The sequence below is a fragment of the Lutjanus erythropterus genome, chromosome 2, assembly GCF_056507025.1.
Source record: "Lutjanus erythropterus isolate fLutEry1 chromosome 2, fLutEry1.hap2, whole genome shotgun sequence".
In the NCBI taxonomy this organism is placed as follows: domain Eukaryota; kingdom Metazoa; phylum Chordata; class Actinopteri; order Lutjaniformes; family Lutjanidae; genus Lutjanus; species Lutjanus erythropterus.
The window spans coordinates 39,722,946-39,739,615 of record NC_139318.1 but is presented as its reverse complement, the minus strand read 5'-3'; the positions used below and the strand labels follow the sequence as shown (position 1 = coordinate 39,739,615).

The following is a 16,670-nucleotide window of genomic DNA, read 5'->3' as shown; positions in this document are numbered from 1 at the left end:
GAGAGACCAGAACAAGAGAATAATGATTTGAAAAGCTGCCTGCTTGACTGAAACAACTCGATATCAAAATAGCAGAATACAAAAAGCAACACAAGGGAAATACAGAAATTACTTTATGCATATTGTACTCAAGAGAGTGGTGCACAAGCTAGAGTAAAACAAAGATTTTTGTCATGGCAAGTGAGTTCATGTTATAAAGTTATCAGTCTTGTCTCTTAATTATGTCAGATTGGTGTGAGCTACAAATTGAGGTCATAAACGAAGCACAACTGTGGATCTGAATGTGTGTGACAGTTTTGTCAAAATGGACAGAGAGCAGAGTCGTTATTGCGAAATAAACCCAGACGGGTCGACGCAGGACCCCAGTGTGAAGCCACTCACTGTGCTTTATCCTGCTTATTTTAGGGCTTCTTACTGAGAAAAAATGCTAATAATTTTACAGGAAATTGTAATTAAAAAAAAAAAAAAACACCCAGCAACCAACTTCAGATCAGTGCCAGAGCCTTACATATTGACCTGAGAATTCACCTAAGATACAAGTTTTTGATTAGATAATTAGATAAATTGTCTTATTACATGGCTTTGTTAAATCCTCGATTCTGATTGGTCAATTGCGACATTCTGAGGTCTGCAGAGCAGGCTGTTAATATGGATGCATTTCTAATCAGGAAGAACAGTAAGATGACTTTTAAAGCCAACTTTGAATTTTAAAATGCAACACAAAAACTACAATAAAAAATTAACAACACAATCAACACCAATAAAACTACCAGTGACTGTTAAAATAATCTTGAATAATCATTTGATTTCTGGTAGAAAAGGACTCTGGCAGCTGCAGCGCCCGGTCTCTGTCACATTAAGCACATTTGCACAGGCCTGTTTGATTAAATCATGATGCTGTTTGCCTCATTCTCATTCAGTTGCAGCGACACAAACGTTCCTCGCCTCTGTCTGCTCTGCGTGTTTTATCTGGTTTTCATAGCAACGGGGATCTATTGTGTTCTACTAATAGCAGAGTAGTGAATTCCTAGATTACATGGTTCTTGAGTAAGCAGCTGTTAGCAGGCTGCTGCTGCTGATGGAAATAGTAGCTGCCAGGCAGCGGCTGGGCCCCTGCAGCCTGAGCCCAGACAGCAGAGCGCCGTGGCTCTGTGCCCACAGGGTTATTATTCCATAGAAAACCAATGATTGCCAATGAGGGTTTTTCCTCCTCATTTCTCAAAACCCTGTGTTAAGAATAAAAGCTCTGCTGTTGGTATTACTCTGATTTATACAGCTGACGCTTACACATTACCCACCTGAACACAGGTTCATATCAAATAGCCATCAGGCAGATAAATGTGGAAGTCGCCTGAGGTTCAGCCAGCTTGTCTACTTAATTTTATCATATATTTAATTCACCACAATTAGCTTATAGAATATATAATCTGTGTGAATATGAATTCAAACATACACTGCCAGGAGTTATGAGTACTGATGAAGTATTCAGAACCTTTACGTACAGTAAAAGTATGAACACCGCACTGTTAAAATTGAAAAAGTCTGAAAGTATAATCAGGAAAACGTACTTAAAATCCTTTATAAAATAATATATCTGATGTGCACAACATTTTTTTTCTTTGTATAAAATTTGTTTTTCCTTTCGTTCAAGTAAAATTAAGTTAAAATTAATGCTTAAAAGTAGTGAGCCATTTTTACCCCCCTTTTTAACTATGTATGTTTTTATTGATCATTTGTGCCCACATTGTTAATCAATTGCTCTCTGGAAGCATAAAATGAATGAATCAATCAATCAATCAATCAATGAAACTCTAGCTAAAGGAGCATCAAAACTCATCATAACCATCTGATTTAATTTTTCTTCATCAGTGTGAGTCATAAAACAATAGTGATATGTTTCAGGATTAGACAATTCATCAACAGCAATAAGAAAACTGTTCAATAAAATCTTCAGTAGTTTTATTTAAATGTAAAACACCAGTAATGACAGTACGTAACAAATATGACCTGGCTCATAAACAGCCTGTCAGATCCTTTGATATTATAGTTGCACCAGTTGTGTAGGAGCCTAAATGCAATTCACTGATTTTTGGTTAAAAAAGTAAGTAATAAATTATTCGAGCTAATTTAAAAACAGTTAAAAATAACAGTAATGTAAGTTACAGGTATTTTCAGTTCATATGTACAATATTGTAACAAGTTAATCATTTAAAAGGCAATCGGATTGTTTAAAGTGGATAAAAATGTAATTTATGTGATATTTGTAATGGATGGGAGCATAAAACAGTTTGGTGTTTTTGAGTTACTGTGCATCTTCAATTACTTTAATTGAGGCTCCTGTGAGAAGTTGACCTGAGGTCAGTCAGTCAAGAGGAGAGCGGAGACACATGAGTTTCGTTTTTACTTCTCCCTCTTTTCTGATTTTCTGCCAGTGTGGCATTTATGTGTTTTTTTAAAGTCTATTACCTGTGTGCTGTGATAAATAAAGTGGATAAATTCAACCTTTTCTTCTTGTCTTCATCAAAAATAGGTCATATCAATAATTACAGTACTAACAGATATCAGAGGAGCCAGCTCGCTAAATATTTTTAAAAGAAATCTGAAATCTCTTCAATTTTGTGCGTTCTGTACACTCTATTTTTAGTTTTAGTTTTTATTATTATTATCTCAATGAGTTTTATTTTCGGTCCTATACAAATAAAGTTTGTTGTTATTATTATTTATTAATTATCGATGCATATTTTATTGTGATAAATTTTTCAGCCGTATCAGTCAGGCCTAATCCACACACACACACACACACACACACACACTAATCGTTCTTTTCTGCACATCCCCGTGTGGTTCAATGGAGGAAAGTTAATACTGCAGACCTGAAGGTGACTGTTAACCACGTGTCATTCCTTAATAGGGGATGAAATGGATTGGTATCATGTGACTGCTTTTGATTGCCCCTAAGCTGCTGGCACCGGCGCCAAATGCCAGTACGCTTTGTTTGCTGTGTGACTGGTCTTAGAGGAACTCGCCGGCCCCGCTGACCGCTGGGGCCAAGGACTAAATCAGAAACCGGGATGACCCCGCAGCTGCTCCAGCCAGTCAGGACCGCCCTGCCCACACCGGGCCAGCAGCGGGTCACTGAGCTGCACCCTCAAACCAAAACAGAGAGACTTGATGCTCTCTGAAACCAATGGGATTCCCCCTCAAATCTCCAGCACGAAACCAAACCAATCTACTAATCAACTTATGCGGAACGAATCCCTTTGAGCAACACTGCCCAAAACTGGGGCCTGTGGGAAAAATTTGGCTTTTCACATAAAACGTCTGACCCTCCGCAGGGATTCAACTGGCAAAAATTGTATTTTATTCAAGGAGATGAAGCGGCTTAATCATGTCTGAGCAGTTTGACATCACCTGCTCATTACACAGCATCACTACAGTTTATTATGATACGAGCTGTGTGAGGCTGTAATCAGAGCCAGAAAAATATATTCTAGTCTAACAGTCATCGGCTGATACTGGCCTTCACAGCTAGAGCTGCGCCTAATTATTATTTTTTAAACAATTAATCCAACAATGATTTTTCTTTTTCGATTAGTTGATCATTTTAATGATAAACTAAAGACTTTCTTAAAAGACTTGACTAATATAACAATTAATTTACCCCAAATGAATACTAAAAACTTGTCACATTAATATTTCAATATTTTATTCAATCATAATCTTGAAAAATAGACATATAAAGCACACTGGGATAATGATAAAAGTCTAATTTCCACCCTGTTTGTCAGATGTCTGATCAGAAAAATACTGAACCTCAAATTCAACAGGATTGCTGTGACAGACATCGAGTCAATCACTGTGTCAACACTTTACCTGAACTTGAGACTCAGTAGTTTTACTTAAGTACTCACCTTAAAAGTTAAAATGGTCATGACATTGATTTATTTTATAACTGGAGTGATATGAAGTTAGGATAATGACTGGAAAATATATTTTTGCATCCATGTGGGGCAAAAAATTTAATTGAAACCATTTACGGACTATAATAACAGTCACAGAGTGAAACATCAGTCTGTAATGTCAGTTTAAGCTATTTTCTCATTCATACATGGCTGTTAAAATAAACAGAAAATATAAAACACTTCAAGTGCTCGTGCACAGTAGTCGTACTGCTGTGAGGAACCATTTCCTGCGTGCGGAGCTCCTGGAGAACCAAACAGTTGTGTTTCTGTCTGAAATACTCCCAAACTTTAGATGAGCACGGGTGAGTTTTATTAGCTGCAGGTTCTTCTCCGGGTGAATCTGTGCTTTTACTGGGCGCAGCAGTTCACTGCGACGTGTCAACGCTCATTATGCAAACTGATGTGTTTTTGTAATTGATGACATCACTTACATCAACAAATCACTCCCGCCCTAATCAAAGCTGTATCGTCAATATCACTATTGGCGTAAATGTTGTCTAATATGTACCAGTAAGAACAGGTGATTTTATTGTTTTTAGTTTAATAAGCATCATATTATTGATCTTTTTTTTAAATAGTATGTTAGAAAAAAATTATAATTGACCCTTCTGAAGTCCCGCCCCTTTCTCCTCTGTCCTCCAAAGACAGTTGAGCGAACTCGGTACCTTGGTCAACTCTCCTCTTTCTTCTTTACTGTACTTAAATATCCTCATCTCATCTAGCTTGAAAGAAAAAAACAAAATGTTGACTATGGTTAAAAACCGTGGTGGGGGACCTGTGAAAGCAGCATTTTATTAAAAAATAATGTATAGGTTCAAATAAACAAACTCCCTCTGAGTCATCTTTTATGACCCAGTAGAAGTGTGTAGTCAGCCTTGTGCCTGTATTTCCTTACTTTCTAATTATTTTTGCTGTGCTCAGGACGCTTTACCAAACCAAAACGTCTGCAGTTGACATCCTAGCATCTGTCTGATTTTACTTTAAAGGTAACTAATGTTAGCAAAACACTAGCCGACTAGATTGCTGATGTACATCAGTCATTAGCTAGCTAGTTAGATAGCATTTTCTAACATCAGCTAGCTAGTTAGCAAGCATTTTGCTACCTTTAGCTAACTTAAGATGTGACCTCCTACGTCGTTTTTACAGGAAAAGAAGAAAGTTCACTGACGTGCCAAGTTTGTTATTCAGGCAAAGAGCGAAAACAAGCAGGAAGGGTCTCTTATTTTGAATAAAAATACCAGTGAAGTTCACAGTTTCTGTGTCCTGATGTCATTTTGGACAGTAAAGTTTATTATTAAACTGTGAAATATAAGATAACCACATTTGAGTGGTCACTGAAATATCAGACAGTGTTGGAATACTTTTGCTCCCTAATATCGTTTTTGGCATCTGCCCCAAAAATCCAGTACCAGTCGGGCCTTGGTTGTAATCCAAATCCACTGTGTCAGTCCTTGACCTTTGGCCTCCATATTTTCAGTTTGTTTGGGGATTTATGGCTTTGTACTGAGGCTCAGATATCCTACACAGAGACCAAAACACTGTGCGCAACAACCATTCCTAGTTTAGAAATGTGATTTAAACCTTCATATTTTGGGGGATTTTTTCTATTATTGTGATTATATAAGGAAAAGTAGGTCTCAGAGCAGAGTGTCTGCTTATAATGCAGTCTGACTGTAACTTCGTGTATATGTTGTCCAGATATTCCACCGCTTTCGAGATTGATAACCTACATCGGTCCTGATCAACGTCACAGTGCTCACATCTCTTACCCACAGAGGGGGCAGCTGAGACGGCTGTCATTGGTCCGTCCACGTAGGCAGCGGGCACAGAAGATGTGGTAGCAGTCCAACAGACACGGAGACTGGTACTGCTCATGACACAGGTGACACATCAGGGGGTGGACGTTACTACAGTCCACATTACACAGGTTGTCCAAGTTGGTGAAGATTCCTCCTGCCATCTGCAAACAGAGCATGTAAATAATGACAAACTGTGAGTATCGCTTGATTTATGTTTTTTAAAATGCTTCACCATTACAGAATTAAAAAAAAAAAGCTTCAGCAGGTTATGTGTTACGGTCCAGATACTGCCGTTATTATAAGAAAGGGTAGGCCAACACTATAAATACACATGAAACACTTTAATCAAGACAGTCCTCTATTAACAAAAATAAATAAAAGATTTTCTGTTTCTCTTACCTCCTCAGATGTATAGTGAACGCCCGGGGCTTCAGTGACAACACACAATCCAAAGATGGCGAATAAATAACATCAAAGACACTGTCAGACCCAACATTACACTCGGCTATCAAATCCTACTGTAAATGCAGTCTGCAGAAAGCACCGAGAGCCACTGTCTTACCTCTCTGTGGTGCTATCAGCTACCCCCGGCAGGAATGACAGCAATGCAGAAACTCTTCAATAGTAGGCCGATGGGGTCCCTCCGCCAGGCAGCTGACAGCACACACCTCATGCCAGCCCCCAACTTGCCAAAGTGCAAAAGGGACATTTAATATTGCTGTGCCACAAAGATTAAAAATACAGTTGTCCTATTTGTAATGTCACACTGCTGCACTCTATGACGGGGTGAATGGGGGGGGGGGGGGGGGGGGGGGGGTTGCAGCATTGTAAATAATTTAATCTTCTGCAATTTAATCTATTGCAATATGTCACATAAAGCCTTATTTTTATGGCTTCTAACCTACTTTCTATAGACAATAATAGGGTAACACTTATAGTATTTTCACAGAATTTCAGACTAATTAGTTTATATTGTAACCAAATACAACTATGGAGTACTTGTACCCAACAGTTAATGCAAGAAATAATCAATAAAATAATTAAAAAAAAACATTAGTTGCTAATAGTTGTTAATATTTTAAGTACATTTTACTGATAATACTTAGTTTAACTTAAGCAACACTTTCAATGCACTTTCAGTGTTTTTGTCCAGTGTGGTACTGATCTGAATAAGTCCTTCACCACTGCTCACTTTAAAACTGTCATGGTTTGGGTTTTTCTTTGTCTCTTCCTGTTTTATTCTGGTGTGTCTTCCTTTGTTTTTACTTCCTGTCTTTGTCTGCTTTCCCGCTCTTTTTGATCACTGATTATTTTCACCTGTCCTTGACTGCCCTCACCTGTGTCTCGTTATCCTCCCTCTCCCCAGTTTATTTAATCCTGTCTTTTTGTTCTCAGTTGCTGGTTTGTACTTGTTCAGTCTGGCTTTCTCTTAGTGTGTTCTTTGAACTCTTATTGCTTGTGATCCCCCTGTAAGGATTTGTTTGAATTTTGGTTTTTCCTGCCTGGACTGAGGACTCTTCCTGCATTACATCTGTGTAAGCTTTTGTTGGTTCTGTTTATTAAATTCCACTTATCCTGTTCCCCTCTGTCTGTATGGTCTGCGTTTGGGTCCAAACCTGATCATTCTTGAACTGTAACAAAAACCAATTAAATAATTAAATTTTCATGTATGTATGAGACTTTGTTATCCATATATGCTGAATTTCATGCTTACTTGTTGACAAATTTCTACTTTTTTTTTCTTTTTTAACATTTTAGATGAACTGCTGTGCCAGACTCCCTGTGTTAATATAACGTTTTCCTTATTAGTTGCAGTTTATGTCCTTTTTCACAGCCGTTTTATGAACTTTTTGGGAATTAGTTAGGCAAAATAAAGCACTGCTAAATAATCATGACTCAAGGGCCACTTACTTAGCTTTTCCCAGGTTTTTCAGCCGCATCTCATGGTCTTCATCAGCAGTTGGATTTGGCAGAGTTGTCATGGAGATAGGTAAGTTTATCAGTTATTACTTTTCTTCATGTTTTGTCTGCTGTTAGTTGTAATGTGTCCACTTAATTACGAAAAGATGCATCTAACAATCAATATTAAAAGATCAGCTAAGCTAGGTTAGCTTAATTTTGGGGGGAAGTTAGCCTGACCTCAGTCCTTAATGACTAATTACTGCTTGGTCAGTACAGTTGGCCGGTAACTAAGATAATGTCTAAACTTTCAGTAGTTGGTGCCTCAGTATGCAGTATTAACACGATTTGCTATTTAAAAACATGTCTGATTGCGAATATTTAGCATAGATTTAGCAACAGAGTTAAGCTAGCGCAGTGTAATTCACGTTACAGCATGTGCACACTTTGCTAAATCAAACCCAGATAACTCGATGCGATCGATTTTGCGGCCCGGCATTATACTTCCTGCGCAGCCCTCGGTCCTTCCTTTTTGCTGAATGTGTCAGCCATGGCCCCGATTGTGAGTAGTAAAACGATCAAATAAAACGCATATAGACGCGATATTTCAGCTTGCCTTTCGCACTGGCAGCCGTTTATATAAGCGGTGTCCAGTTATATTAGAGTCACGGTTGTTTTCGCCCATTTATTAAGCTTTGTTTACTGTTTCGACCAACACCACGTTGGGCTAAGTGGTAGCTGTTAGCGTTAATGCTAACGTTAGCTAGCAGGACGGGAAACATGGGTAGCACAAAATAAAAGGCTGCTTATAACGCCTTGGAAACGTGATTGTTAATCGCGTATGACATTTTGAGATCATCGGCAGATAATTTCGATGCGTTTTTTAGCCGTTTTAATGTTCCATATGCTAGGATTGACTGTCTGCATGAGTCTGAGTAACACAGCTCTTCTGTTTCTGTGTTAGAAGAAGCAGGTGGTCAAGAAGCAGGGTGGGAAGAGGAAGAAGCAGATCCTGAAGTTCACCCTGGACTGCACTCACCCTGTAGAAGATGGCATTATGGATGCTGCCAACTTTGTAAGTAGACCACTTCAGACATCTCGTCTGTTAAACAGCAGCTGTCAGACCCCCGAGTGTTAAACACTGCTGTCATGTCAGTGGGATCAAGTCTGACTCATAATGGTTTGGTTTGGTTGGTTTTAATAGAAACTAACAAGATGTCACTCGTCTTTACTTGTAGGAAACTTTATTTGCAGTTGCGATTAGATTGGTGGTAATGATCAGTTCAGAGTTTCATGTTCACTCCAAAAATGACACTATCATGATGTATTTGAGGTTTTTACCAAACATGTTTTCTTTCATCTGGAGACCAGATTTTTCGGCCAGGTCATCTCGTTTTCTCACACTTTTCCTTCTCAGAAAATGGCAATTTGGTTCTTTCATTCTTTAGGATTTGGATATTTCACTCGGCCATGTTGCTTTTTTTATTGCATTTGTTTAATTGTGCAGTTCTAACATGTAATAGCCTGTGTTCTGTGTAACCTGTTGTGTCCTCTGCACTTCCAGGAACAGTTCTTGCAGGAGCGCATCAAGGTGAACGGCAAAGCTGGAAACCTCGGCGGTGGTGTGGTGTCCATTGAGAGGAGCAAGAGTAAAATCGCTGTCAACTCTGAAGTCCCCTTCTCAAAGAGGTACAAAACACAATGCAACTCATACCAGTCAGGACCTATCAGCTGGCTGAAATGTGTTTTTTGCATATTCTATTTGTTCTTAATCATACTAGTGATTCTCAATAACGGCTCAGTATAGTTCTTGCTACCGGGCCACAAAGTTGTTATGCATCAAAAACAGACATGTCAGATTTGAAGAGTTTGTACAAATCAAACCCAGAGCAGTTACGTAATTGGTGTCCCCATTGTGCAGTTATCTTTGTGTGAAGATGAAGAAAATGCATATTCCCATTGAGAAATGTAATAATTTGGAGTGAATTCATTTAATACTAATATTATGTAACAGACTACTACTCAATATGTCCTCAAGTACAATTAATAGACAAAACTGAGAAGACTCCCAACAGATATATCTCAATTTCTTTATATCTACTGTGATATCTTAGTATTCCACCTGGAATTTGCCTCCTGAGCACTCGGCCTTGCAGTCTGGTTATAAAAGGTTTGTGGTTTACCACTTAATGGAAGCTGTGGTTAGATATGTTCTCATTCGTCATGCACTACTGTGTGATAAGGTGAGAACTGAGCCTGAAAGGAGAAGCTTAAAAATTACTTAACATCCTCAACTGAATGTACTTAAGTTTTGCCTTTACCACAGCTGTGAAGATGCCAGAGCCTGCATATATAATTACATAAAGGTTCTTCCATGAACACGGGAAGCAACTATTATGAAAGTTTCAGTTTCAGATTTGGCATAAATGTGGCTTTGACTACAACTTTGTAGGTGTTAATGCTTAGTTTCTATTGGAGGTACACCCGTCACAGTACTGGAGTACACATTCCTACTAATTAGTTTTATCCATTTTTCTAAGATGAAAATGACACAAGACACTTTCTGCTCTTCCCGTCATAGTGCTAACATTCATGCAGTTAGTTTTGGTTTTATTTGTAGATGTTTTCTGAGATCTTTGCTGCAGAAGCTTGTGCCCCCAGTGGAAGTGGACTGTTTGTAGAGCTCAAAGCATTGTGAGGGAAGAGTTTTAAAAAAAAAACGTGAAGAATACAGGCATTTTTCCACCGCAGGCATTTTGAAATTAACTAACCTTAACAATGGCTCTGTTCTGTTCAAGTGTCCCAGTAAGTTGTGACAGTGTGCCAACACGGACAGTAATGGGGCCCTTAAATCAAACAAGCTAAAAGGAATTCAGCCATTAATTTTATGATTTGCACCTGTGCTTTTCCTTGAGCGACATGTCAGCATGTCTTCTTGCTTATTCCCAGCAAAGTATGTGATTTATCCTGAGTTGCTAGGACTGTTTTTTTTTATTCTGGAAAGATAAGCAATCGGGCAACCACAAACAAAATCCATTTAACTGTCTGCATGAGTGCACACCATGAAGGTGAAGTGGGAAAACAGGGTAAAAACAGAGGGGTGAGAAGTCTTCAAGAACCTCAAGCACGTCCAGTTGTACAGCTCCTAGAGAGCACATAACAGCCCGTGCCTGAAAATCACCGTACTGTTATATTATAACATTTCCTAACATTAATTTGCAGAAACGAATTTCAAAAATTGACAGCATATGTAGCGCTGAATGCTATGCGTTATCATATTGAAATTATTTTGACTGTGCTATTGTGACATGAGTCATGTTGTAGTGGAAATGTTAATTTTTGTATTTTGGTTTTTGTACCAATCAAGCGTGTTCTGTTACAACCAGAGGATATAATTTGTAGATCGAACCATCTCTGTAGCACCTAAATGCTTCATTTATTATGGTATCCTGTGACACGTTTCACCCTTAACAAAAAATAAACTGCAGCTCCAGTAATTTGGATATTGTACTTGGCCACATTATGATTCTGACAATATTTTGATTAACTGTTCGGCCCTATATACAGATAAAAAAAAAAATACTGAACAAAGGCTTGAATCTACTTCAGTCTGAGCTTGTAACACCACCACCAGAGGGTGACTCTGCCTCTTTGATTCTCAGATGGAGCACTTCATATTATAACTGGATAAAGTCACTGGGAGATGTTGCTATTAGTAAATCTAATAACTGTTTATAACCTCTGATTAAGATAGATCTGTTATCTCAGATTAATTCACATATACTGCATTTGCAATTGACACACAACACTGTTAACGTGTGCAAACTTTAAGTCATATGATCCCTGGATTTGTAAAGTGCTTTTATTTGAAATTAGCTGTGTTTCTGTGTCTCAGGGCAGTTAATAATCCAAAATACAAACACAAAGCACTTGCTGTACCCTATTTTGTAATGAATACTATTACAAGTTATCAGACTGTCACAAGTTTTAGATTTATTCCACAGGAATAATTTGTTTGCCCGAGTTCATCTGAAGATATTGACCTTGCAAACTCGGGTTCAGACTCAGTGACTATGAATAAACTATAAATATTACAGACTTTTGCAAAATATCTCTGGTTTCTTTCAGGTATTTGAAGTACCTCACCAAGAAGTATCTGAAGAAGAACAACCTCAGAGACTGGCTGCGGGTCGTGGCCAACACCAAGGAGAGCTACGAGCTGCGCTACTTCCAGATCAACCAAGACGAAGAGGAGGAAGAGGAAGATTAAACATGACACCGCTTTTAATAAAAATCTCAAAAGAGAGAAGAAAACCTGTGTCTTTTTTCTTTTTAGAAATCGTCTTTAATTTTGTTCTCTGGAAATCGTACACAGCACAGTTGCTGTTGTGCTTCACTGTTATAGTTTCTAAAATCCTTATTTAGATGCAGAATTAAAACAATTCAAATTAAAATTCAGCTACTGGTAAACTTAGACCAGCCATTTGAATAATTATGAAGAGAAAAAAATGGGAAGTTACTTTTGGATTTTGAGAATAAAGTTGGACTTTCAATAATGTTGCAGGCATAAGACAGCATAACTCGGAGGGAAGTTTTTTTAATTTTGTATCATGACAAAGTTGAAATGTTTAGAGCTGCAGCTAACAGTTATTGTCAATATGTTGATTATTTTCTCAATTGATTAGTTTGCGTAACGTTGATACCTCCGAATGTCTCATTTTGTCCACAACCCAAAGATAATCAGTCAAATGTCATAGAGGAGTAAAGAAACCATAAAATATTCACATTTAAGAAGCTGAAATCTGTTTGAAAATAACAGAATCATTGGTTATCAAAATAGCTGACCATCAGTTTGATCAATGCTTAATTGATAAATGATTGCAGCTCTGATTATTTTTTGTCATTTCAACTTTATTCTAAACATTTTGACTTAAGTCTCAGGAGGCCCTAATACTCCGTCATGAATATTTTTGCCTTTTGGGGTATGTTTTATTTTTGGTAGCTTTACTTGAATTAGGATGATCAACAAGAAACCTTAATGTGCAGAAATGAATGCCAACAAAGCTTGTTATTTGAGCATAACATTACATAGTAAATAAGTTAATTGTTAAGATTTAAAAAGCTGAAACAAAATTAAGCTGATAAATATTTAAATATCACTTTTTAAAACCGTCACAAATGCTGTGCGTGTACAACAGAGCACAGCAACAAAAATATTTTTAAAAATGTCAGCAAGCAAGTATTACAGGGACAATTACAAATAAATAATTAACAACCAAAATTAAACCAAGATAAAAAGCACTGGAATTAAGAATTAAAGTAATTTTATACAAATGTGATTGTTAAATAAATGTATGGTTGGGAGGGTTACTGTGTCAGTAATGTAATCCAGGTATCACAATATTATATATCATAGTAGTGTAACTTGATTACTTTGCATTATGTTTGGATTAACTCTGTATCAAATGTGGCACAGTTGTTTGTCCATGAACACATTAATTAACATTAGAAGTGGTAATTAAGCACGTTTAAATATACTTTGTTATGTAGCTATTCACTCTTTACACTTTAAACTTAAAATATATTCATATTTTTTCAGTTGTAGCAGTACAGGTTAGCTAGCTAATTGGATTTTAAGTGTAGCTAACGTTAGCAGTTGGTCCATGTAACTCATGTTAGAGGCTGGTCTGTTTAGCTAACATTCGTGGTTGGTCTGTGTAGCTAACTTTAGAGGTTAGTCTGTGTTAAAGGCTGACATTTTTACAGGAATTCCCTTACAATTCCCGTGGGATGGGAGTCAGTTTCAATGGTCATTACAGGACAGGGAAAAAGTCAACAAGAGCGGAGTCAGTCTGTGTAGCTAACATTAGTGGTCAGTCTGTGTTTAGCTAACATTAGTGGTCAGTCTATGTAGCTAAAATTAGCAGTTGATCTGTGTAGCTGACATTAGTTATTGATCTTCATTGCTAACATTAGTGTTCAACTGAGACCAGAGTGTGTTGTAAAATGTTGTAATATATGCGACAATATCATCCCTTATTTTAAAATTGTACAAAATAAAATACTCGGTTTTTATTAAATGTATCTGATTATGTCCCATTTATCTGTAACTGTAATGGAATTACTTAATCCCTTTACATGTAATCCGTTACTCCCCAAGCCCGATTAATTGTTGGGCTACAATTAAATCCAGACGTTAGGAATTTAAAATAATCCCGGTGTAACACGTGCAGCCAGGACACTTGATACGTGTAGTTTTTGCTCCATGTTGTGAAGTTGAGGCTCCAGCCTCTCTCTGGTGTGCTCGCTGTGGGGCATCCTGTGTTACAGCTGTGGTAACCTTGACAACAGTTAGACCACTGGCAGTCAGGACTCCTCTCTCAGCAGGCAGTCATCACGCTGCACTTGAGTTGTTTTTTGTCTTGGAGAAGGAAAGTTTGCAAAATAAAGAGACGGGTTATTTCTACTTGGGGTTTTAAACTTTAATTTAGGTGTAAATTAGATTAAAAATATATAGAAATTGACGCACACATTTTCCCTTTAGAAGACACATTTGTGTTTTTTTTGGCTTCGTTTTCAGGGTAAAGGTTGTGAGTGAAGAGTGAAGCCGCAGAAGTTTGTGCCTCAATCCTCCGGTCAGACAGACTTTGTAAACGGCACCGGGCAGGCGACAGCAGCGGGAGTGTATCCGCCTATTAGCGGCACATGGCGTCGCCGCACGGTGTGTGTGTTTTATTTTTTATTTTTTTTTGCACACTACTAGTTGAAGTGGTAACTAGGAGAGCATGACTAACTAGTTGTGGGTGAAATTATGGGATGCATCGTCATGGCAACAGACCAGACGTCACAATCTGGGCATGTGTGTTCCATTTTTGTCTTTCTTATTTTTCAGACTGGAAGACCTGGATAGAGATCAGTGGATTAAAAAAAAAATAGAAATGCTTTTTATTATTTTTTTTACTCGTGGAGAGAAAAAGAGTGATCCACTGCAAAAAAATTAAAATTTATTTATTTTTTTTATTCACCCGAATACATTTCTTTTTGGGTGAAGAAAGAGCCTGGGCTGCGGCGTCTGGAGGGTTAACTTTCAGTATTCTCAGCCTAAAAGGGGTTTGGGGGGCTATGAGATAAAGATGCCGGGGTCGCTGAGTAATGAAGACGAGGGACAAGACGACATGGATTTTGAAGACGATATGCCAGGTGAGGGGAAGGGGAAGAGGGGGGGGAGGCGGGGTGTCCTTCACATTATTTTTGCGCCGCTACGCCTTGAATGCGGGGAAAAGGGCTTGTCCTGCGTTCCTGAGACCAGAGAGGAGGAGGTGGTGGAGGAGGGGTGGGGTGCAATAAGCAGCAGAGTCATGCTATTATTTTGTGCACGACCTAGTGTCTTAAAGGTGGGAGCTGGTTTGTGGATTTGCCTCCCGGCTGTCCTCACATCCAGCCTGATTCGGGGGCATGATGAAAAACCCTGCTGCATGGCTGTTTTTTCTCTCTCACAGGCTGCATGCGTGTACAAGAAGTGAACGGCTTCACCTTTAAGTCCAAAAACACAAGTTTTGCCACAGAGAGGTGTTTTTTAAACGCGTGACAATGTGTGTCGCTGGATGTGTGCTATAGGCAGGGTTGGGAGGATTACTTTCAGAATGTATTCTGATACAGTTACCTCTTCAAAAATAGAGTCAGTAACCTAATCCAAGTATCATAATATTAAAGTACTGTAACTAGATTACTTTACATTATTTTTGGATTACCTTTATAGCAAATTCAGTGGAACTATTGAGCCTGTTTCATGTTCATGTAAGGTTTATTGTTTGTTCAGGGCTAGCAGTAATTTATGTATATTTATATGTACTTTGTTAAGTATAAACTATTAATAAACTTATTCCCATGCATCAGCCTGGTCACCAGCATCACCACCTACAGTCCCAAAATATTTTTCAGTAGTAATATTGACTGGCTTGCTAGTTAACTCATCTCTGTTTAGCTAACATTAGAGGTTGGCGATTGGTCTGTGTAGCCAACGATAGAAGTTGGTCTGTGAAGCTAATGTCAGCGGTTGGTCTGTGCAGCTAACGTAAGACGTTGGTTTGTGTAGCTAACATTAGTGGTTGCTCTGTGTAGCTAATTTTAGTGGTTGGTCTGTGTAGCTAACATTTGAGTTTGGTCTGGTAGCTAATGTTACAGGTTGGTCTGGTAGCCAATGTTACAGGTTGGTCTGGTAGCTAACATTAGTGGTTGGTCTGTGTAGCTAACATTAGTGGTTGGTTTGGTAGCTAACATTACAGGTTGGTCTGTGTAGCTAACATTAGCGGTTGGTCTGGTAGCTAACATTACAGGTTGGTCTGGTAGCTAACATCAGCAGTTGGTCTGTGTAGCTAATGTCAGTGGTTTTCCTGTGTAGCTAACGTTAGAGGTTGGTCTGTGTAGCCAATGTCAGCAGTTGGTGTATGTAGCTAACGTTCGATGTTGGCCCGTGTAGCTAACATTAGCGGTTGGATTGTGTAGCTAACATTAGCAGCTGGTCTTTCCTGTAAATATTTCTTTATATTAGATTCCTATCAGAGTCCTTGGATGATGACAATATTTTTACATTTTATTATCACAGCAGATGGCAGGACTATCATGGTACTGTGATGCTGTTTCTCCTTTCTGATTTAAAGACGAAATAATGTTTCCACCAAGTGAAGCATTTTTTCACCAGTGGTTTCACTGACTCCAGAGTGGTGATGAGAGACTCGTGAAGTGTTGTCATGTGTACACAGTGTGCATTGTAGTATATTGTTCTTTATTTTAAAATCTATTATAAAATTGTAATATTGTTAATAATCCCCATTGTTACTAAATGTGTCTGTAATCTGTGTTTTTAAATGATTACACTTACAGTTACCTTATTTTTGTATCCTAATTAAATAATCTTGTTAAATGCAATCCGCTGTGACAACAGTGACAACATGCATGCTTGTTTTGTTTAAGAGGATGCTGCTTTGATCAGGAGGCTGGTGCTCCAACT

At 38.2% G+C, this 16,670-nt stretch overlaps 3 protein-coding genes across 3 annotated transcripts in view; 2 read left to right on the top strand and 1 right to left on the bottom strand.

The window, feature by feature from the left end:
* rnf207a (ring finger protein 207a) overlaps nucleotides 1-5,937 on the bottom strand; it is a 36,238-nt gene extending 30,301 nt beyond the window's left edge. Inside the window, exon 1 of the mRNA XM_084739380.1 lies at nucleotides 5,732-5,937. Within this exon, the coding sequence (XP_084595506.1) occupies nucleotides 5,732-5,937 (206 nt within the window). The remainder of the gene's footprint in view (nucleotides 1-5,731) is intronic.
* A 2,238-nt stretch (nucleotides 5,938-8,175) lies between these two features.
* On the top strand, nucleotides 8,176-11,974 carry rpl22 (ribosomal protein L22). The gene is made up of 4 exons (XM_084739369.1): nucleotides 8,176-8,222; nucleotides 8,625-8,735; nucleotides 9,225-9,349; nucleotides 11,789-11,974. Exons 1-4 carry the CDS (start codon nucleotides 8,211-8,213, stop codon nucleotides 11,928-11,930), a joined length of 390 nt encoding a protein of 129 aa, XP_084595495.1. The 5' UTR covers nucleotides 8,176-8,210; the 3' UTR covers nucleotides 11,931-11,974.
* A 2,725-nt stretch (nucleotides 11,975-14,699) lies between these two features.
* Nucleotides 14,700-16,670, top strand: part of chd5 (chromodomain helicase DNA binding protein 5) — an 80,414-nt gene continuing 78,443 nt past the window's right edge. The window contains exon 1 of the mRNA XM_084743444.1: nucleotides 14,700-14,860. Within this exon, the coding sequence (XP_084599570.1) occupies nucleotides 14,794-14,860 (67 nt within the window). The 5' untranslated portion in view covers nucleotides 14,700-14,793. The remainder of the gene's footprint in view (nucleotides 14,861-16,670) is intronic.